Source organism: Ammospiza nelsoni, chromosome 4 (genome assembly GCF_027579445.1).
Source record: "Ammospiza nelsoni isolate bAmmNel1 chromosome 4, bAmmNel1.pri, whole genome shotgun sequence".
Lineage (NCBI taxonomy): Eukaryota > Metazoa > Chordata > Aves > Passeriformes > Passerellidae > Ammospiza > Ammospiza nelsoni.
In genome coordinates, this window is record NC_080636.1 from 28,289,166 (window position 1) to 28,304,338 (window position 15,173).

The 15,173-nt window shown below is 40.1% G+C and overlaps 1 protein-coding gene across 1 annotated transcript in view; it reads right to left on the bottom strand.

Annotated features, from left to right (window-relative positions):
* Window positions 1–6,346: 6,346 nt before the first annotated feature.
* The window catches only part of PPAT (phosphoribosyl pyrophosphate amidotransferase), a 43,322-nt gene continuing 34,495 nt past the window's right edge, over window positions 6,347–15,173 (bottom strand). Inside the window, exons 4-11 of the mRNA XM_059469762.1 lie at window positions 14,721–14,833; window positions 14,451–14,596; window positions 13,117–13,189; window positions 11,675–11,826; window positions 10,321–10,448; window positions 9,854–10,075; window positions 8,995–9,115; window positions 6,347–7,758 (exon numbers count right to left, since the gene is read on the bottom strand). Of these exons, the coding sequence (XP_059325745.1) occupies window positions 7,592–7,758; window positions 8,995–9,115; window positions 9,854–10,075; window positions 10,321–10,448; window positions 11,675–11,826; window positions 13,117–13,189; window positions 14,451–14,596; window positions 14,721–14,833 (1,122 nt within the window). The 3' untranslated portion in view covers window positions 6,347–7,591. The remainder of the gene's footprint in view (window positions 7,759–8,994; window positions 9,116–9,853; window positions 10,076–10,320; window positions 10,449–11,674; window positions 11,827–13,116; window positions 13,190–14,450; window positions 14,597–14,720; window positions 14,834–15,173) is intronic.

Consider the following 15,173-nt stretch of genomic DNA (forward strand, 5'->3'; position numbering starts at 1 on the left):
CAAGAGAAAATGAACAATTCAAAAAGTGGAACTCAGGAGGCACTGTTGTTATTCCATGCATGCAATAAAACAAAAAACAGCATTCCATACAAGCAATTCTGATTTTTCACACCTCTAGGAGGACACACGTCAGACAGTTATAAGCTCATGTATTTCTACGAATTAAATATGAGTGAATGCACACTTCATAAATGCAAAATAAACAGTTATCTGAGCACATGGAAAAAGGAAATGGAAAATATAAAAAAAAAAAAACACTGCAGAAGACCAAGGAATCTGAATTGTAACTTGCCTATTCCCTTTGCAATGAGTGAGGGTATAAAATTTGGGATGAGTTAGACAAAGAGAAACCCAAGTATTAAATGTAGGAGCTTTTTTAACTACTGCAGATTTCCAACTCTTAGCATTGATATATAAAGAAACAAGTCTGGAAAAGTCTTCCAATACTAGTGCCCAACAAGGTTGCCTGAACAAGAGTGTAACAGGAAAGAAGGCAATTGTTTTGAAGAACAGAGAAATATTTTGTACTTTTGATTTTAAAGATGTTCCTTTCTGAATGAGAAAGACAACCTTTTGCCATGAATAAACAAAAGCACTCCATCCAAGCTTAGTAAAACAGAATTCAATTTGCATATCTACACGTCTAAATTGCCCTTTAATGATTCTTATAGAAGCCTGAACACTTACATTTATCTTGTCATTCTCAACAAGAACATACTGCAGGTTGCTTTTCTTCATGAAGGAAGTAGATATGGTTGGTGGTGCATCTGGATCAATAGGTGAATAGGCAGCGGGAACTTGAAGGATTCTAATAAAACACAAATGTTTTAAAACAATTTAAAAAAATTACAAAGTCGTCTTAGATTTTGCTAAAATTTCTTTTATACCTTTATAGTTGCCTGATCTAGAGAATATAGTTATAGCATGACTTTTAAAGATCTTGTTGGTAACAAAGTAAGATGAAAATCAGTGTTGCTTTTTGGTCTTTTACAGCAAGGCAAAAGACTAAAGCTGGATGAAAACATTCAATATTATTTCAGGCCAAGCAAGTCAGTGATGACATAAGTATCACTGACAGCAACAGTATCACATTTTAAAACCTTCTGATATTGACTAGAAACAAAAATACAACCTTTCCATTTACACACATATAACACACATAAATGTATTCTAAAAAGCAACAAAACCCTGCAGGCTGAAAACACTTTCCTACAAGTGCAAAGAATGCAGCGTAAGGAAATCTAAGCAGGCCCTGGGATGTCTTTCCTCCAAGGCAGGCGGAGGAGCTCCAAGTCCTGGGGCTCCTGATCCCTGCCCTGCACCCTCCAGTGGCACTCCTGGAGAGCCACAAGGGCTGAACCACCCCAAAACTCCTCACATCTGCTCTGCTGTTGGGTTCTGTACTGCAGGTACAATTTATTTATTATACTTCCTCTCTGTGTAAGAGGTTTGTCACTGCAGTAGCACCAAGGTCCCAAATGGAGATGTGGCAAGGGCAGCATCCCAATGCTCCTACAGCCCCTGTGCCAGCAAGTGCTTCAGCCTGCCCTGCATCACACAGTTGCCAGCTACTCCCAATGACAGCTGTAAGAATCAAAGAGCCCCAGCACATCCATCCCCCTCACACAGCAAAAGAAACCTGTTACACTCAGTTCTTTGGGATACAGGACAAATCAGACAGCAAGGGACATCAGTATGCTGAATTTGACCTCCTGCTCAGGCAGAGCCAGCTGTGACACCAGACCAGGTTGTTCAGGTCTTTGTCCAGTCAGGTCCTGAACACCTCCTGAGATGTGCCTGCACAACATCTCAGAGCAACCTGCTGCACTGGGGCAGAAGTGTTTCCTGACTGGTGAGAAAGTTCCTCCGTGCTTGTGGGGGGTTTATGATTACACTGCTTTCTCACTCCACTGAAATCCTTATCCTCCACTGTGGTACCTCTTCTGGTGCTATTCTGTATTTTACATGAGGTGTGAACAACAGGAAGATACCAACACAGGCTATGCCCCCAGGAAGCACAACTGCTGCTGTATTCATCAGCTGAAAAAACAGGCTTGTGATCCTGTGATTGTCTATTCCACCATAAATGCTAGGAATACAAAAGATACCTATATAAAGGATACAAACATTAGAATCCCTCAGCAGAAGCAAGATTTTAAAAAAATTCATGGATTACCATGAGTGTTGAGATCACAAGCATTTCAACTTCCTAGCTATCAGTTAATCAACACCACTTTAGTTACAATGCTCATTACTTCTTTCTGTAATATTTGTAATGGAATATTAAATGTATGTTCATTTACCTCAAAACATGGAATTTGCATTCAGAACATCTTTCTTTTGTATAGCCAGCAAGACCATTCATTAAAAAAACCCGCACAGTCCTTTTCTCAATAGATGTTTTCTGTCAGATCACTTCCACTTTTAAACGAGCAGAGTAAATATGCTGGTCATTAATTTTTTAGAATTTCTTTATAAATTAAATTTTTGATTTAATTTTAATAAATATGTTAGATCACTTTTAATGAAGGGATACAGTTACAGTTTACAGCTTTAAGGCTTGAGATTCAGAAATGTTTTAGCAATGGGTTTTCAAAAGATTGTCATACTGACATCTTTTTCCCTAAATGATGCAAGACTCCAGCACTGGGATGGCATTACTATGCTATTACTACATTTTTGTTGTTGCTAAAAATATAAGCGAACTAAAATTTGCTTTGACAGACATAACCCTTAAAAAACCAACACAAAAGTGCAAGCACTCCAGCCATTACCCCAAGATCCAGGAGGGCAGGTTGACTCCCGGATAGCAGTACAGGCCTATTTCGCACGCGCCCCGCGGGTCGCAGCGCCTCCGCAGGAAGGCGGTCAGCTCCCCGGCCAGCCCCAGCACGGCGCCGTAGGAGCGGCGGCCCGGGGGCTGCCCGCGGCCCCCGTGGAAGCGCACGGCCGCCCGCTCGCCGTGCCGCCCGGCCGCCCGCCGCACCAGCGCCGCCAGCGCCATCGCGCCCGCAGCTCCTGCAGGGGGAAACGCCAGACGCGGGGTTTGAAACGTTAAAGAGCTGAACAGGAATAAAATGGTTATAAAAGCAGTAATGCAATTAAGGGTAATAGTAATTTGGACTATTTGAATTAGGACAATATGAGGCAATAGAGACAGAGAGTTACGGATGTCCGGGTACCTTTTTCTGGGCAGCACGAGCCCGAAAAAGGACACACGTTAACAGAGGATTAACCCTTAAAAATAATAACTTGTTGCATATTCATACATTTGATACATGATGCATAAATTTCATTCAAATACAGGATTCTGTCTGGTCATCGTCAACTTCCTCCTCTGAATCCTAACCTTCGAGGGGGGAAGAAGTTAGTTTCTTCTGATAAGAGGGCAATAAATTCTTTTTCTCTGAAAGATTTAGGTGTCCTATGGCTGCTATTTCGCAGCAAGTCCTTTCTTTAAAAAGGTATCCTACATAGCATAGCTTCTATTTTAAAATTTTTTATAACCTAAAACTATATTTAACACACTACTTAAGAGTATACAGCATTACTTTCTAACACAACACATATAATATTCATGTTAATATTTGCGAAAAGCCAATCACAAAATATGCATTTTTCACATGCAAGAACCACACACCAGACACCGCCTCACTTTAACGCTTCAGTCGGACTACAACGGTGTACTACAACTACAACTACACCGCCAGAAAGGAGAGGAAAAAAATAAGCTTTTAGGGCAAGACCAAAACAACAAAGAGGAAAAAACAAGACCCATGGCAGAGAATACCCAGCTCTACCACGCCTCAGACTGCAAAAGGTGCAAAGCTGGATTCTTGACTTGTACTGAGGTAGCTTGTTCCTCACGGTTACATTCTCATTTTTAAAGCTGGGCATCCCTGAATTGATAAATTCACTAACACAGCTTAATTAATTAGTAACTCTTTCAATGGAATTGTGAAATACGAATCCTTCCTTCACAAGCAGAAACCCCCATCACGTGAACTTTTGGGGCACTGCTCGTGCTGATGCCCGTTTCTGCCCCGCGAGCCCTCCCGCCAAGGCCGGACCGGTGACCGGACGGATGCAGGCTTTGGTCCCCGCTCTCGTCTTTCAGGTTACCCCGTTTGGACACGGAAACGGACACGGAAACGGACACGGAAACAGACACGGACCGGCGGCTCCCGGCGCTCCTCGGGATCCCCGCCCGCGGCACTTCCCGGCGCCCTCCTGCCCCCGCCCCAGCCCGCCAGCGGCGGCGCCTCCGATTGGCGGGACGAGGTAATACCGCGTTCTCATTGGCCAGCGGCCGTGGCGCCGTTTGGGTACGCACCAGCAGCGCCTGCTCCGCCAGAGCCATGCGTCATTGCTTCTTGAGGGAAGGAGAGAGGGAGAGAGAGGCACAGCGAGGGCGCCAAAGCCTTCCCCGCTGTCCCCAGCAGACATGGGAAAAGTGCTGAAAACAAATGAAGATGGCTCAGGCGAAGGGCAGGGTTCCCTCCTCATGCTCACAGTTTACTCGTCTCGGTCCCCGTGTGTCCTCCCCCTCCGGCCCGGGAGGTGGTACGGGCCTTCCTGCCGGTGGGACGGCCGTGGGCGGGCGGGCGGCGAGGTCACGTCCGGGCTGCGGGGCGGGCCTCTGGTGTTCCCGGTGCTTGGAGCGGGAAGGCAGCGTTCCGCTCCAGGAGCAGTCCCTGCAGCAATCCCTGACTGTCCTCTGGAGCGGCCCCTGCAGCCAGCCCATGCCCGGCTCCCGGGCGGCGAACGGGGAGCGGCCGGGGCTGGGCTTCCCCCCGGATGCGATTCAGAGCGGCCAGCGGGGAGTGAGGGTGAGGGCAGCGGGAGGGTGAGGGCAGCGGGAGCCGTGCTGGGGGAAGGGGCACCGGAACTGCCCTGGGGGCCGCGTGCTGATTTAATGACACAAAGTCATAGAACCATGGAATATTAATGATTGGAAGGGTCCTTAAAAATCCTCTACTGCCAGCACCCAGCTCCGAGCAGGGACACCTTTCACTGGACCAGGCTACTCAGTGGTCCATCCAGCCTGGCTTTGAGCACTTCCCGGGATGGGGCACACGCCTTCCTTGGGCAGCCTGTGCCAGTGCCTCTCCACCCTCACAGGAAATGATTTGCTTTGCCTCCGAGGCGCATTCAAGGTGTCATTAAAACCTCTGCGCATGGTGCCGGTGGTGCCTCACGGAGAGAACGAGAAGACCACAGCCATTTTTAATGTTTGCATGGGAGAAGTTAGACATCAGCTTTCTACTGTTTGTCACGTTCTCTGAGTGATAGTTTGGCGCAGTTGCACATTGGTAATAGAGCAGGAATGGTTTCACAGTAAAATATTAATGGAAATAGCGACACCTAAAGCCAGAGTTTTCTTCAGCACACTCACTGGTGTGTGTTAGCTGTATGTGATTGTGTCTAGTAACCTGAAGCATAAATCCAGCTGTCAGAATAGAATGACATTTAAAAGTATCTCCTCTTTAACTTAAGATTTTGAAAAATACATAATAAAGATTCAGCATTGCAGTGCATCCAAAAATTACAGTGTTCACAGCAGCAGACAGAATTTCCTTTCCATAATGTGGAGGGGGAAAAAGGCAAGAGGACTAATTTTTTTTTAAATTAGAATGATGCGACCCAATGCTCAAATCACATTAATTAGTGATAAAACAATTATTAGGAGACCTCAAAAATAGCATTTTGTTCAAAGCACATTAAAGAGAATTTGCACAAGTTTCATTTCCAGTCCTGTGGACTATTTCATACAGATAGACTTCTTACACTGTGCATCTAAATGTTTATCTCACATATAAAGGGCTCTTTTTTGTATTTGTATTTGATGTATTTGTAATCTAAGACTTCAGCTTAGCCCTTCTAAAAAGTATTTTCTTTTGATGGTGGGAAAGAACAGTTCACAACAGTTTTCCTGGTTTTTTCGTACTCTTTCCTGATTGACCTGGAAGAGGGGATGGTCAGTGTGCAGGCCTGTTCTGGTTTTGTCCAATTTACTGTCCAGATGGACTGTTAAGGTTCTTTTAACAAACCAAACTTGCTAATTAGAAGAGATCCACATACGTCCCACAATATGCAGGTCTGGGTGCTGATGAAGCCCCATGCTCATCACATCTAGGTGCTCCCACAGGTTTGACTGCAAGTAGGTTTTGAAGTCCTGACTTCATTACAGCATGTGTATTTACATGCTTTTTCAAAGTAGGACTTCTGTGTTGTGATTGTCAATGAGGCAAATTGCTACAAATCCCACATAAAACTCCCTTTTGAATTTAATCAGCAATCTTGTAATTCTCAACAATATAGAAAATAATGGGAAAGGAAGAAGCTGTTAAACTTTTCTATTTATTTTTTTAACAGTGCCACAAACAATTATAAGGCCAAAATACACAATATTAAATAGAAAATCTAAAATTAAGTCGCTGGTATTTGGTGAGAAAGACTGAGGTATACAAACTATTTTAAAAATTGTGCGGAAGTTTGCAATAGTTATGAAAAGGTGCTTTTCCATTTTCAGCTAGTGGTTCATTGTCCAAGTGATCTTCCTGTATACCAGTAACTGTAATTGTGACCAGCTGAACACATTGTCTTTAACAGCTAATGGTTCTTCAGAACACTTGAATTTTTTTAAACATTACATTTATTCTAACAGCAGTCATGTACTAAAATAAGACTATAACCAGAACAATTCATGATCCTTATTTGATATATCATTTTTACTGTTAAGTATGGAAAGTTTGTGGTTTTTTAGTTTACTTTGGATGTTGACAAATGAAAAGTACACTTCAGAAATTGTCAGACTTATGCCAGAGAAAACAAGGCGTAAAACAGAAAAAAGAATGGCAGTGCCAAGTATTTTTTAGTTTTTCCACACTATATTGGCAATTGATAGAAGCACACAATGATAATGTAATTACATGACTTTAAAACAGAATTTTAAAGTTACAAAACTAGAGATCTTTTTGGCTGAGCATTTCCCTGAGTCTTCATTTTTAAAAATCATGTCAGACATCATATGCATAGGATCTGTTACAAAGGCCTCAATTAAAAAAGGCTGTATGCAGAAGTTCGAGACTTCTATTCTTAAAAAGCCAAAGCAACAACTGCTGAGAAAGCAACTTCAGTCTTCAGAATCTGGTATTTGTCGTAAGGAGAAAAGCAAACTTCAGATACTTTTGCACTAAGACTTTGATAATTTCAAGTTACATCATCACACGATTTGTGCTTTGTGAACAAGTCTAATGGGGGAGCTTTGAGGGCAAGACCAAAACAACAAACTTTGGGACTTCTACATAATTTAAAATCCTTTGGTTTTTATAGCATTTTGTGAGAAAATAGAAGGCGCAACTGTGCATCAAAACTATATGATTTTATATTTTAATCTACTTGCATTGTTTTCATCAGCACATTGGACTTTCTGTAAGTCTTTACTTAAAGATGTGTTTTAGTAACAGTAATTAGGTAACTGTCATAAGGCTTCTGTTTGACCTAAATGCAAGAAGGTTATGTAGCAAGAAGGCATCATTGAAAAAGGTACATTCAACAAGGTATGAACTGATGTCCATCCCCTAAAAGTTCACCATTCTAGCTCAACAGGATATTCTCCAGTGAGACACGCTGTGCAATGACCAAGCTTTCCAAAGGACTTGTCGGCTTTGGGGTTGTTGTCTCGCCTTGCTTTGATGCTTTCTTGCACAGATGATACCAGCCCCTCCACAGAAAGATAGACAACACTGTCTGCTCCTAGAGGAAATAAAGGATCAGGAGTTAAAGCTGCAATATTGTATCAAATGCAATGCTCTTTGGAAATGCAGTCACATTGTCATATAGTTTATGAAAGAGAGTGACTGAAAAAATTTAAGATTGTAGTATGTCTTGCCCTTCTCAAATGCTTTGTGCAGGGAGCAGACTCACTGAAATATAGACAGAAGGTTGTGTTGGGAACAAATATGTGACACATAAGTGCAAACACAGAACCAAAGTCCAGAGTGTATACTAAGACTCCCTGAACTCCTTGCAGTCTCCCAGAGTTAACCTTAGTTCAGGTCTGGAAGTAGATGTGTGTGTGGCTAGTGCTTCCCAAATCTGAGCACCAAGGACTACCAAGCCTCTCTGGGACCTGGAGGAGGGGAAGACCATCATGTTGAAAAAAAACATGCAATTCAGGCAAATTTTCTAGCAGTAGGAATGTTTGATAGCCTTTTCATATCATTAGTTTTCTATGTTTTGCACTCATGTGGTGAATACTACTTAAAAATGAGATCCTACAAACTTTAAATATTTCCCTACACCTTCACAATAATTTGGGGGAAAAGATTCCATCACAGTATTAGAAATGAAAGTAAGTATTTAACACAGGAAATTGGAGTTTACAGTGGAACATAAACTGTCAATCTATCTTTTGTTCTGCTGCAAACACGACTCAAAATTTCAGGTTTTTAACATTCTTAGGTTGGTTTCAAATGTCATTTCTTTCAAAGTGAAATACATAATGTAGTTAAAATTATTTACATAATTGTCAATTTGTAGAAAATTCAGTGGGTGTTTACAAATTCAAAATGTATTTTTATGAATATCTCATGCAAGTGAAACTACATCTGCTTTTCATTATAGGACAGATTTTCACTGCTTATTTTCTTCCTGGTATTTTGACTGCAGTGGCTTCTTTTTGTCAAGTGTCTACGAAGGAGCTTTAAGTATTGGGAAGCTTTGTTGTCATACTTCATTTGCAACTTATGCTGATGTAATTAATACTTTCTATTGTTTTGACAAATACAGCTCCCTAACTATGTTAAAAAAAAAGTATGTACCTGAATTGATCCACAGACTACTCACAATGCAGAAACCCAGCTTACCAACCTTACAGTTCTTTAGTTAGTTTGCCTGGTGCCTCGGTATGTTCTGCTTTACTTTGAAATACATTATAAAATACAGTTGACAACTCTTACAAGAGGAAAAAAAAAAGAAAGTAGCATTTACCTATATAGTTTGCAAGATCACGAAATTCAGGTCTGTTGGCAATGAGTTCTTCTTTAGTTGGAATGTTTATTCCCATGTAACAAGGAAATCTTATAGGAGGTGAAGCTACACGGATGTGCACCTGAATAAAAACAGTTTCAAAACAGGCTGATATAAGTTGATGGTCAGCAGATAATAGCTAAGTCTCAATTCTACACAGTGATAATGAACAGAACACAGCACTGCACAGAAATCACTGAAGGGTTAAAAGTAAGATAATGTGATAAAGTTTTTATCAGATGCCAACATAGCAGGAGAAGGTAACACAGTTTTAGAACTTTTTTACAGTATTTCCTAATGTTCCTAGAAGGTTCCATCCTGATTTTACTTCTCATGATGTTCAATTCTTGATAAACAAGTTTCAGCTTACAAAATCAAACATTATACAGGACATTTTTGCTCCAGTGACTGACTTGCACATTATTTTGCTTAAAAAAAATCTTTATCAATTAAAAAAATGGTGCTCTGGTGACTTAAGATATATTTACAGCAGTATATGATTGTACTCTTAGCACTTCCACAAGTCACACATCAGGAATACTTGGTTTTCTGATCTTAACTGATTTGTATTCCATTCTTTTTTTATTTGCCAGAGAGTGCTTTGTAAGTGAAGACCTGTTCCTGTCACCCCAATCACCCAAAAGTCACACTCATACAAAAGAACCTTCTTGACCCATCTACACACTAGCCATTGTTTTTTCCCACATCTGCCCTTTTAAATAAAGCAACAATGCACAGTAAAATGAAGTAAAGCCCCTGTGCTTTAACCTCCCATCAACTTCCATTTATATCTGTATTTTACTGACTTAAATTTCCTTACCTCTTTGGCTCCTGATTCTCTCAGTAGTTTTATTATGGGTGAAATGGTATTGCCTCTCACAATTGAATCATCAATGATAACAACTCGTTTGCCTTTAAAATTATCAGACAGAACACCAAACTTCTTTGCAACACCAAGCTGCCGTAACCTCATATTTGGCTGGATAAACGTTCTCCCTACATATCGATTTTTACAGAGCACTTCAACGTATGGTAGTCCACACTGCAAACAGGAGACAGTTAAACAGAATTAATACAGAAGGACTTGTTGTCTCAGTTACTGTTTGTTAAATGTAGAGGAGTCATGACAGAAAAAACAAGGCAGGGTACTCAACAGGAGTAGCCTACGTACTGAAGATATACAGCTTTTTCAATATGCAATTCTAACAGCCAACATCATTGTAGTCCATTACTAAAAGAGATGTGTATAAAAATGCTTGGGGAAAAAAAGAACAAGATAACATTTACCTTTTGAGCATAACCAAGAGCTGCTGGGGTTGCAGACTCTGGAACAGTGCTGACCAGGTCTGCTTCCACAGGTGCTTCAATAGCAAGCTGCTGCCCACATCTTTTGCGGACTGAATATACCATCTGACCTACGAATAGAAAGAAGTGTTTTTCGTGGTATGCATGATTCACACTTCCTCTCAGTCTTCTGTATGAATTTTTGTGTCAAGTTGCAGGCATAGAAGTCAGTCAGAAAAGTTCCAGAACTAATAACCACTTCCATTAAGTAATTTTTTATTTCCTGACATAATGTCACATTCTAACATTCACATTTGTATCACTACAGGGAGAACTAAAATCCAGTTTGCCCTAATTGACTAACTAACTAAGGGTCCTGTGGATGTTACAAAATCTATCTACAGGAGGGAAGAAATAGAAATTATGCCTTCCTGTTCATAACATTCATATTCTATTTTTAGACAGCTTTTTCAAAAAAAATAAATTTATGCAATCCTTCTGTCTGCTTCTGTCTGCTTACTGACTTTGAATCAGATGGCAAAATTCACCCTGAATTTAGTAAGAGAATAAGGGGACTCAAAAGCTTTTAAGGTCCTACAAAACTTGCAACGTGGGAAAGAACTGGAAGTATTGTGATGAGATGAGGCATAGCAAAAGCTACAGCAGCAGTACCAAGGAATGTGAGAAGTAATGACACTGAAGGGTAAGGTGACTGTAAAAGAAAAGCAATTTGGGGTGAAACTGGCTTTATGAGGGTGGGAAATTGTACTGGATCAATGGATAGCATGGTCCTAGAAAGCAATGAAGAGGTTGTTTGCCAGGTGTGGGAATCTTGGCTAGTATTTTGAGAGCTTCTATTGAAATAATAATAAAAGCATTACACTGGCAATGCCAAATACTTAGATAATGCATAGATTTACAAGTTAAATTACAAGCATCGTCCTGAAATGACACTTATTGCAAAGAAAAATATCAAAATAAAGGTATTTTCTAAATCCCATTTCACCAGTCTAGTTTTTAAAATGTTTGCCATGAACCAATAAAGTCCCTTTCTTCAGTCTCTCACTTTTAAAAGATCTTTCATCTACCTTAATAATTTTCATGGCCCTTTTCATCCCTTCCAGAGGAGTATGCAGGCAGCCTATCTGAGGCTGTATCCACATCCAGAAACAGGAGGGTGATGTTCCATGCTCCTCCTGATGAGTTTTATCTCAAAACCTTTGTCAGCCCATTCTGTCCCAGCTGTGCTCTGTAAGCTTATATTCAGTGGTACTCCACTATGAACACAGAGTCCCTGTGCTCCAGGATAACATCTTACACTATTTAGGGAAGAGCTCTGTATGTAACATTTTTGTACCTTCAAAAATACTGTCTGGTCTTGCAAAATAAACGTATTCAAAGATGCAGAATGCTGAAGGGTCTCCTTCAGGCCTTCGTACAACATCCAGTGTCTGGACATCATGTCTGGATATTTTCACAATCTCCCCAGGAAGGACCTCCCGATAGTACCTTCAAAAAGAAATACAGAGAAGTTACAAATGTCCTCAAGCTGGATGGTAATTCTGAAGTACAAACAAGAGTCAACTGACAAGTGAAAATGTTTTTGAACATCCTAACATGACAACTTACTTCTATCCTAGGATTTGACCTGAAGCATTTTAAGACCAACATGATAAGACAACTGACCCTTACTAAAACTAAAGTCTGAATTAATATCCAAAAACAATAGACTAAGTAAAAATACTAAACTTGGTACCAGAGAATTATGGTACTTGTCCTATGTGTGAGACATACTGTACAGGCTTAATTGAGATTGAATATATTTTAAAAACATAGTCCTGTATCAATACTAGAGAACTTTTCTAGGAAGGTAATAAACCTTACACTGCAATATAAGAAATACAACCAAGAATAGAGGTGGTACCCAAAATAATCCTGCCTCACAAGCCAAATCTAGAGAAATATCTGTCTAGAGATGACAAATAGCTACCCCCAAATGACATAAAGCTGACTAGAAATGTACCTTCTATTTCTCAAATCTGCAGAAGTATGGAATAGTTAGGTTTAAGTATATTATGTTAAAGTGTTTAACCTTATTAAATATTTTTCTATATTCTTTACTGAGTCCCCAGGTGGCTATTCTAACATCTAAACCTATGCCAAAATATTGAAATATTCTGGACATACAAATCCAAAGTAAGCAAATCTGTGTTTATTCACTGGTCAGATACTAGCAGTAGCAAGCAGCACTAGCTACTGAAGAAGTTTAGACAAAATTGCTTTATTGAAAACACACAGGATTCAGCTGATTGTCCTACACAGTGATCTTTTCTTAACAGAAATTTCAAGTTTCAGAAAACAGTTAATGTTTTTCTAACAAGGAGGCCAGCTTACCAAACAGCATATGCTACAACTCAGGTTATTTCAGCCTGTGAACTACCAGTGTAACTTTTCTGTAGGTGAAGAATTATTTTGTAATGCAACTATGCTGCTGAAAATTAGGGCAAAATGAACAAATTATATGGGTAATCAGGTATAATGCAACAAGTAAGAGGCATTTGCTTTGTGATAGTAGTTGTCTTTACTGTTAATTTCTGCACACACAATTCTTTTTTTACAATCATCTGTTTAAGAAAATAAACTGGCAAAAACCAGGTCTAGCAAAAAACATCCCCCACAGCAAACTAAACCTTGGTGTCTTCATGTTGGTATAATTATGATATTTGGCAACTTGGGATTTAATGTTTAATCACTGTCTAAGGAAGAGTTTTCAGAAAAAGTAAGAATTAGGCCACTTACTCTGCACCAATAGACAAAAAGCTGCAGGATTCAGAAGAAACAACCCATCCTTCTGTTTCAGTGTTATCTTTTCCTGAAGTAAAAGATTTCAGTTAGAGTCCCCAATTTTTGTTACCATGACCCCCCAATCACATTTTTGCTGCAGTATCTGGTTTGCTATGGTTTCCAAGTGTGCAATTAAAGACTATTGTAATTTCTAACTAAAATAGCATTGCACTGTTTCCACCTTTCCATTATTTAAAAAAATCCCAAACACATCCACAAAATAAACATCATAAACCTGTTCTAGGCAGAAGTGGAGCAATAGCATCATATTCACAGCTCATGAAGAGAAACAGTTCAGGTAACTACCTTTGTTATCCCTGCACTATTTCAAACTTTTCAAATCCTAGTTCAGTGACTTTAGATAGACATAATTACTTTTGTTGACACAAGAAAATCCTTACTTTCCCTAGGCTGAATAGGTTGATAAATGCTTTTGATTACAGAGGATGCTGGATTGAATTCCAATGAGTTTTGAGAGTCACAACTATAGGAAAGATATAATTGTGTCACATAGGGTAGGAATGTCTATATGCTTTAAAAAAGCTGGGTAATTTTTCTTGTGGTTAAAATTACTCAGTTTTCCGAAGATATGGAAGAATTCACTGCTTTGCCTTTGAATTATTTTAGTTTGCAACAAGTGAAGATATTTTGTTGATATAAGTGACAAGTGAAGATATTTTGTTCATATAAGTCACAAGGGGAGAAAATTGTTGATTTGCAGACAGAACAGGAACACAAGGAATTTTTCCCATAAACTGCTTGTGTAATGGTCCAGTCAATACATGTGACAGGGCTGCTTGGAATTCAGAGGTACATTGCAAGTAATCCAGCACTTTTTGCCCACCTTACTATAGGAGAAAAAAGGAAGAAACCAGACTTATTTCTAGACCTTGTCTTGAGCAACTGGTTTTAAGCGGCCTGGCTTGAGAAGGGGTTTGGACTAACAACCTTCAGAGCTCCCTTCCAACCTCAACCCCTCTGTAATTCTGTTCATCACTGCTTTCTTCTTTAAGCAATGAGAATTATTTAAATTGTATTACAATTGGGATGCTTAACTGTGGCTATCATTAGGCTATCATTATTCCCTGGTATCTGGGACTGGAATTTTGCACACTTCCTATAGATGATTTTTTTCCTTGCCAACTTTTTTATATTTTTCAAAACTCATTTTTGCATCACATATTTCTACTTACACCTCAGTAAGTGTAGTTTTAATTACCTATAACAGTAATTTCAAGCATACACTATGCATATGGAGAGAGAGAGAGAGAGAGAGAGAGAGAGTTTACCTTTCCCATTCATGTCCCCTACTGGAATAAGGCGACCAATGCAGAGCGGGCGATTCCCATACGGATCACGTACTGCATAGATTATGTCTTTGTGCATAATTAGCAATGAATACGAAGTTGGAGTTTCCTTCATTAGGTTTTTTATTCTGGAATGAGACATAGGTGAACATGACTGTGTGCCACACCAACAGCTGTGAGCACTTACAGCTGCACATCATGCTGAGTGCAATGGCTGGGGCTGAGTGTGAAGCCCAGGCTCCTCACCCTCACCTTGCCACCCAGTCGGCCGTGTCGTCGTTCTCCAGGGGAGGTGTGAAAGCCAGCAGCTGGGTGATCAGCTCGCTGTCAGAACTGGTCGACAGTCCCACACCGTGCCGCATAAGCTTGTAAGACACAAGCCAAAAGTGTTACCAGCATTAAAAAACAATCTCACATCACAGCACTCAGGTTTGAACCTAACAACACCTTGGTGCAAAGAACAAACGTTTCACAGTGCTTCAGGTGATCACAGCATAATAATGCCAAATTTCTTCCAATAAACCAACTACATTAAATGAGGTCAGACAATCTTCTGTGCTAGCACTACATTTTTCCTTCTTCATCTCATTCCTTTGCTCCACATGCAATCAAAATAATGCCACCAATATTCAGGGCATAAATTCATGTTTGGGTGATTTAATTAGCTTTGTGCATGCTCTGGGAAGAGAGTTAAAATAGAGAGGA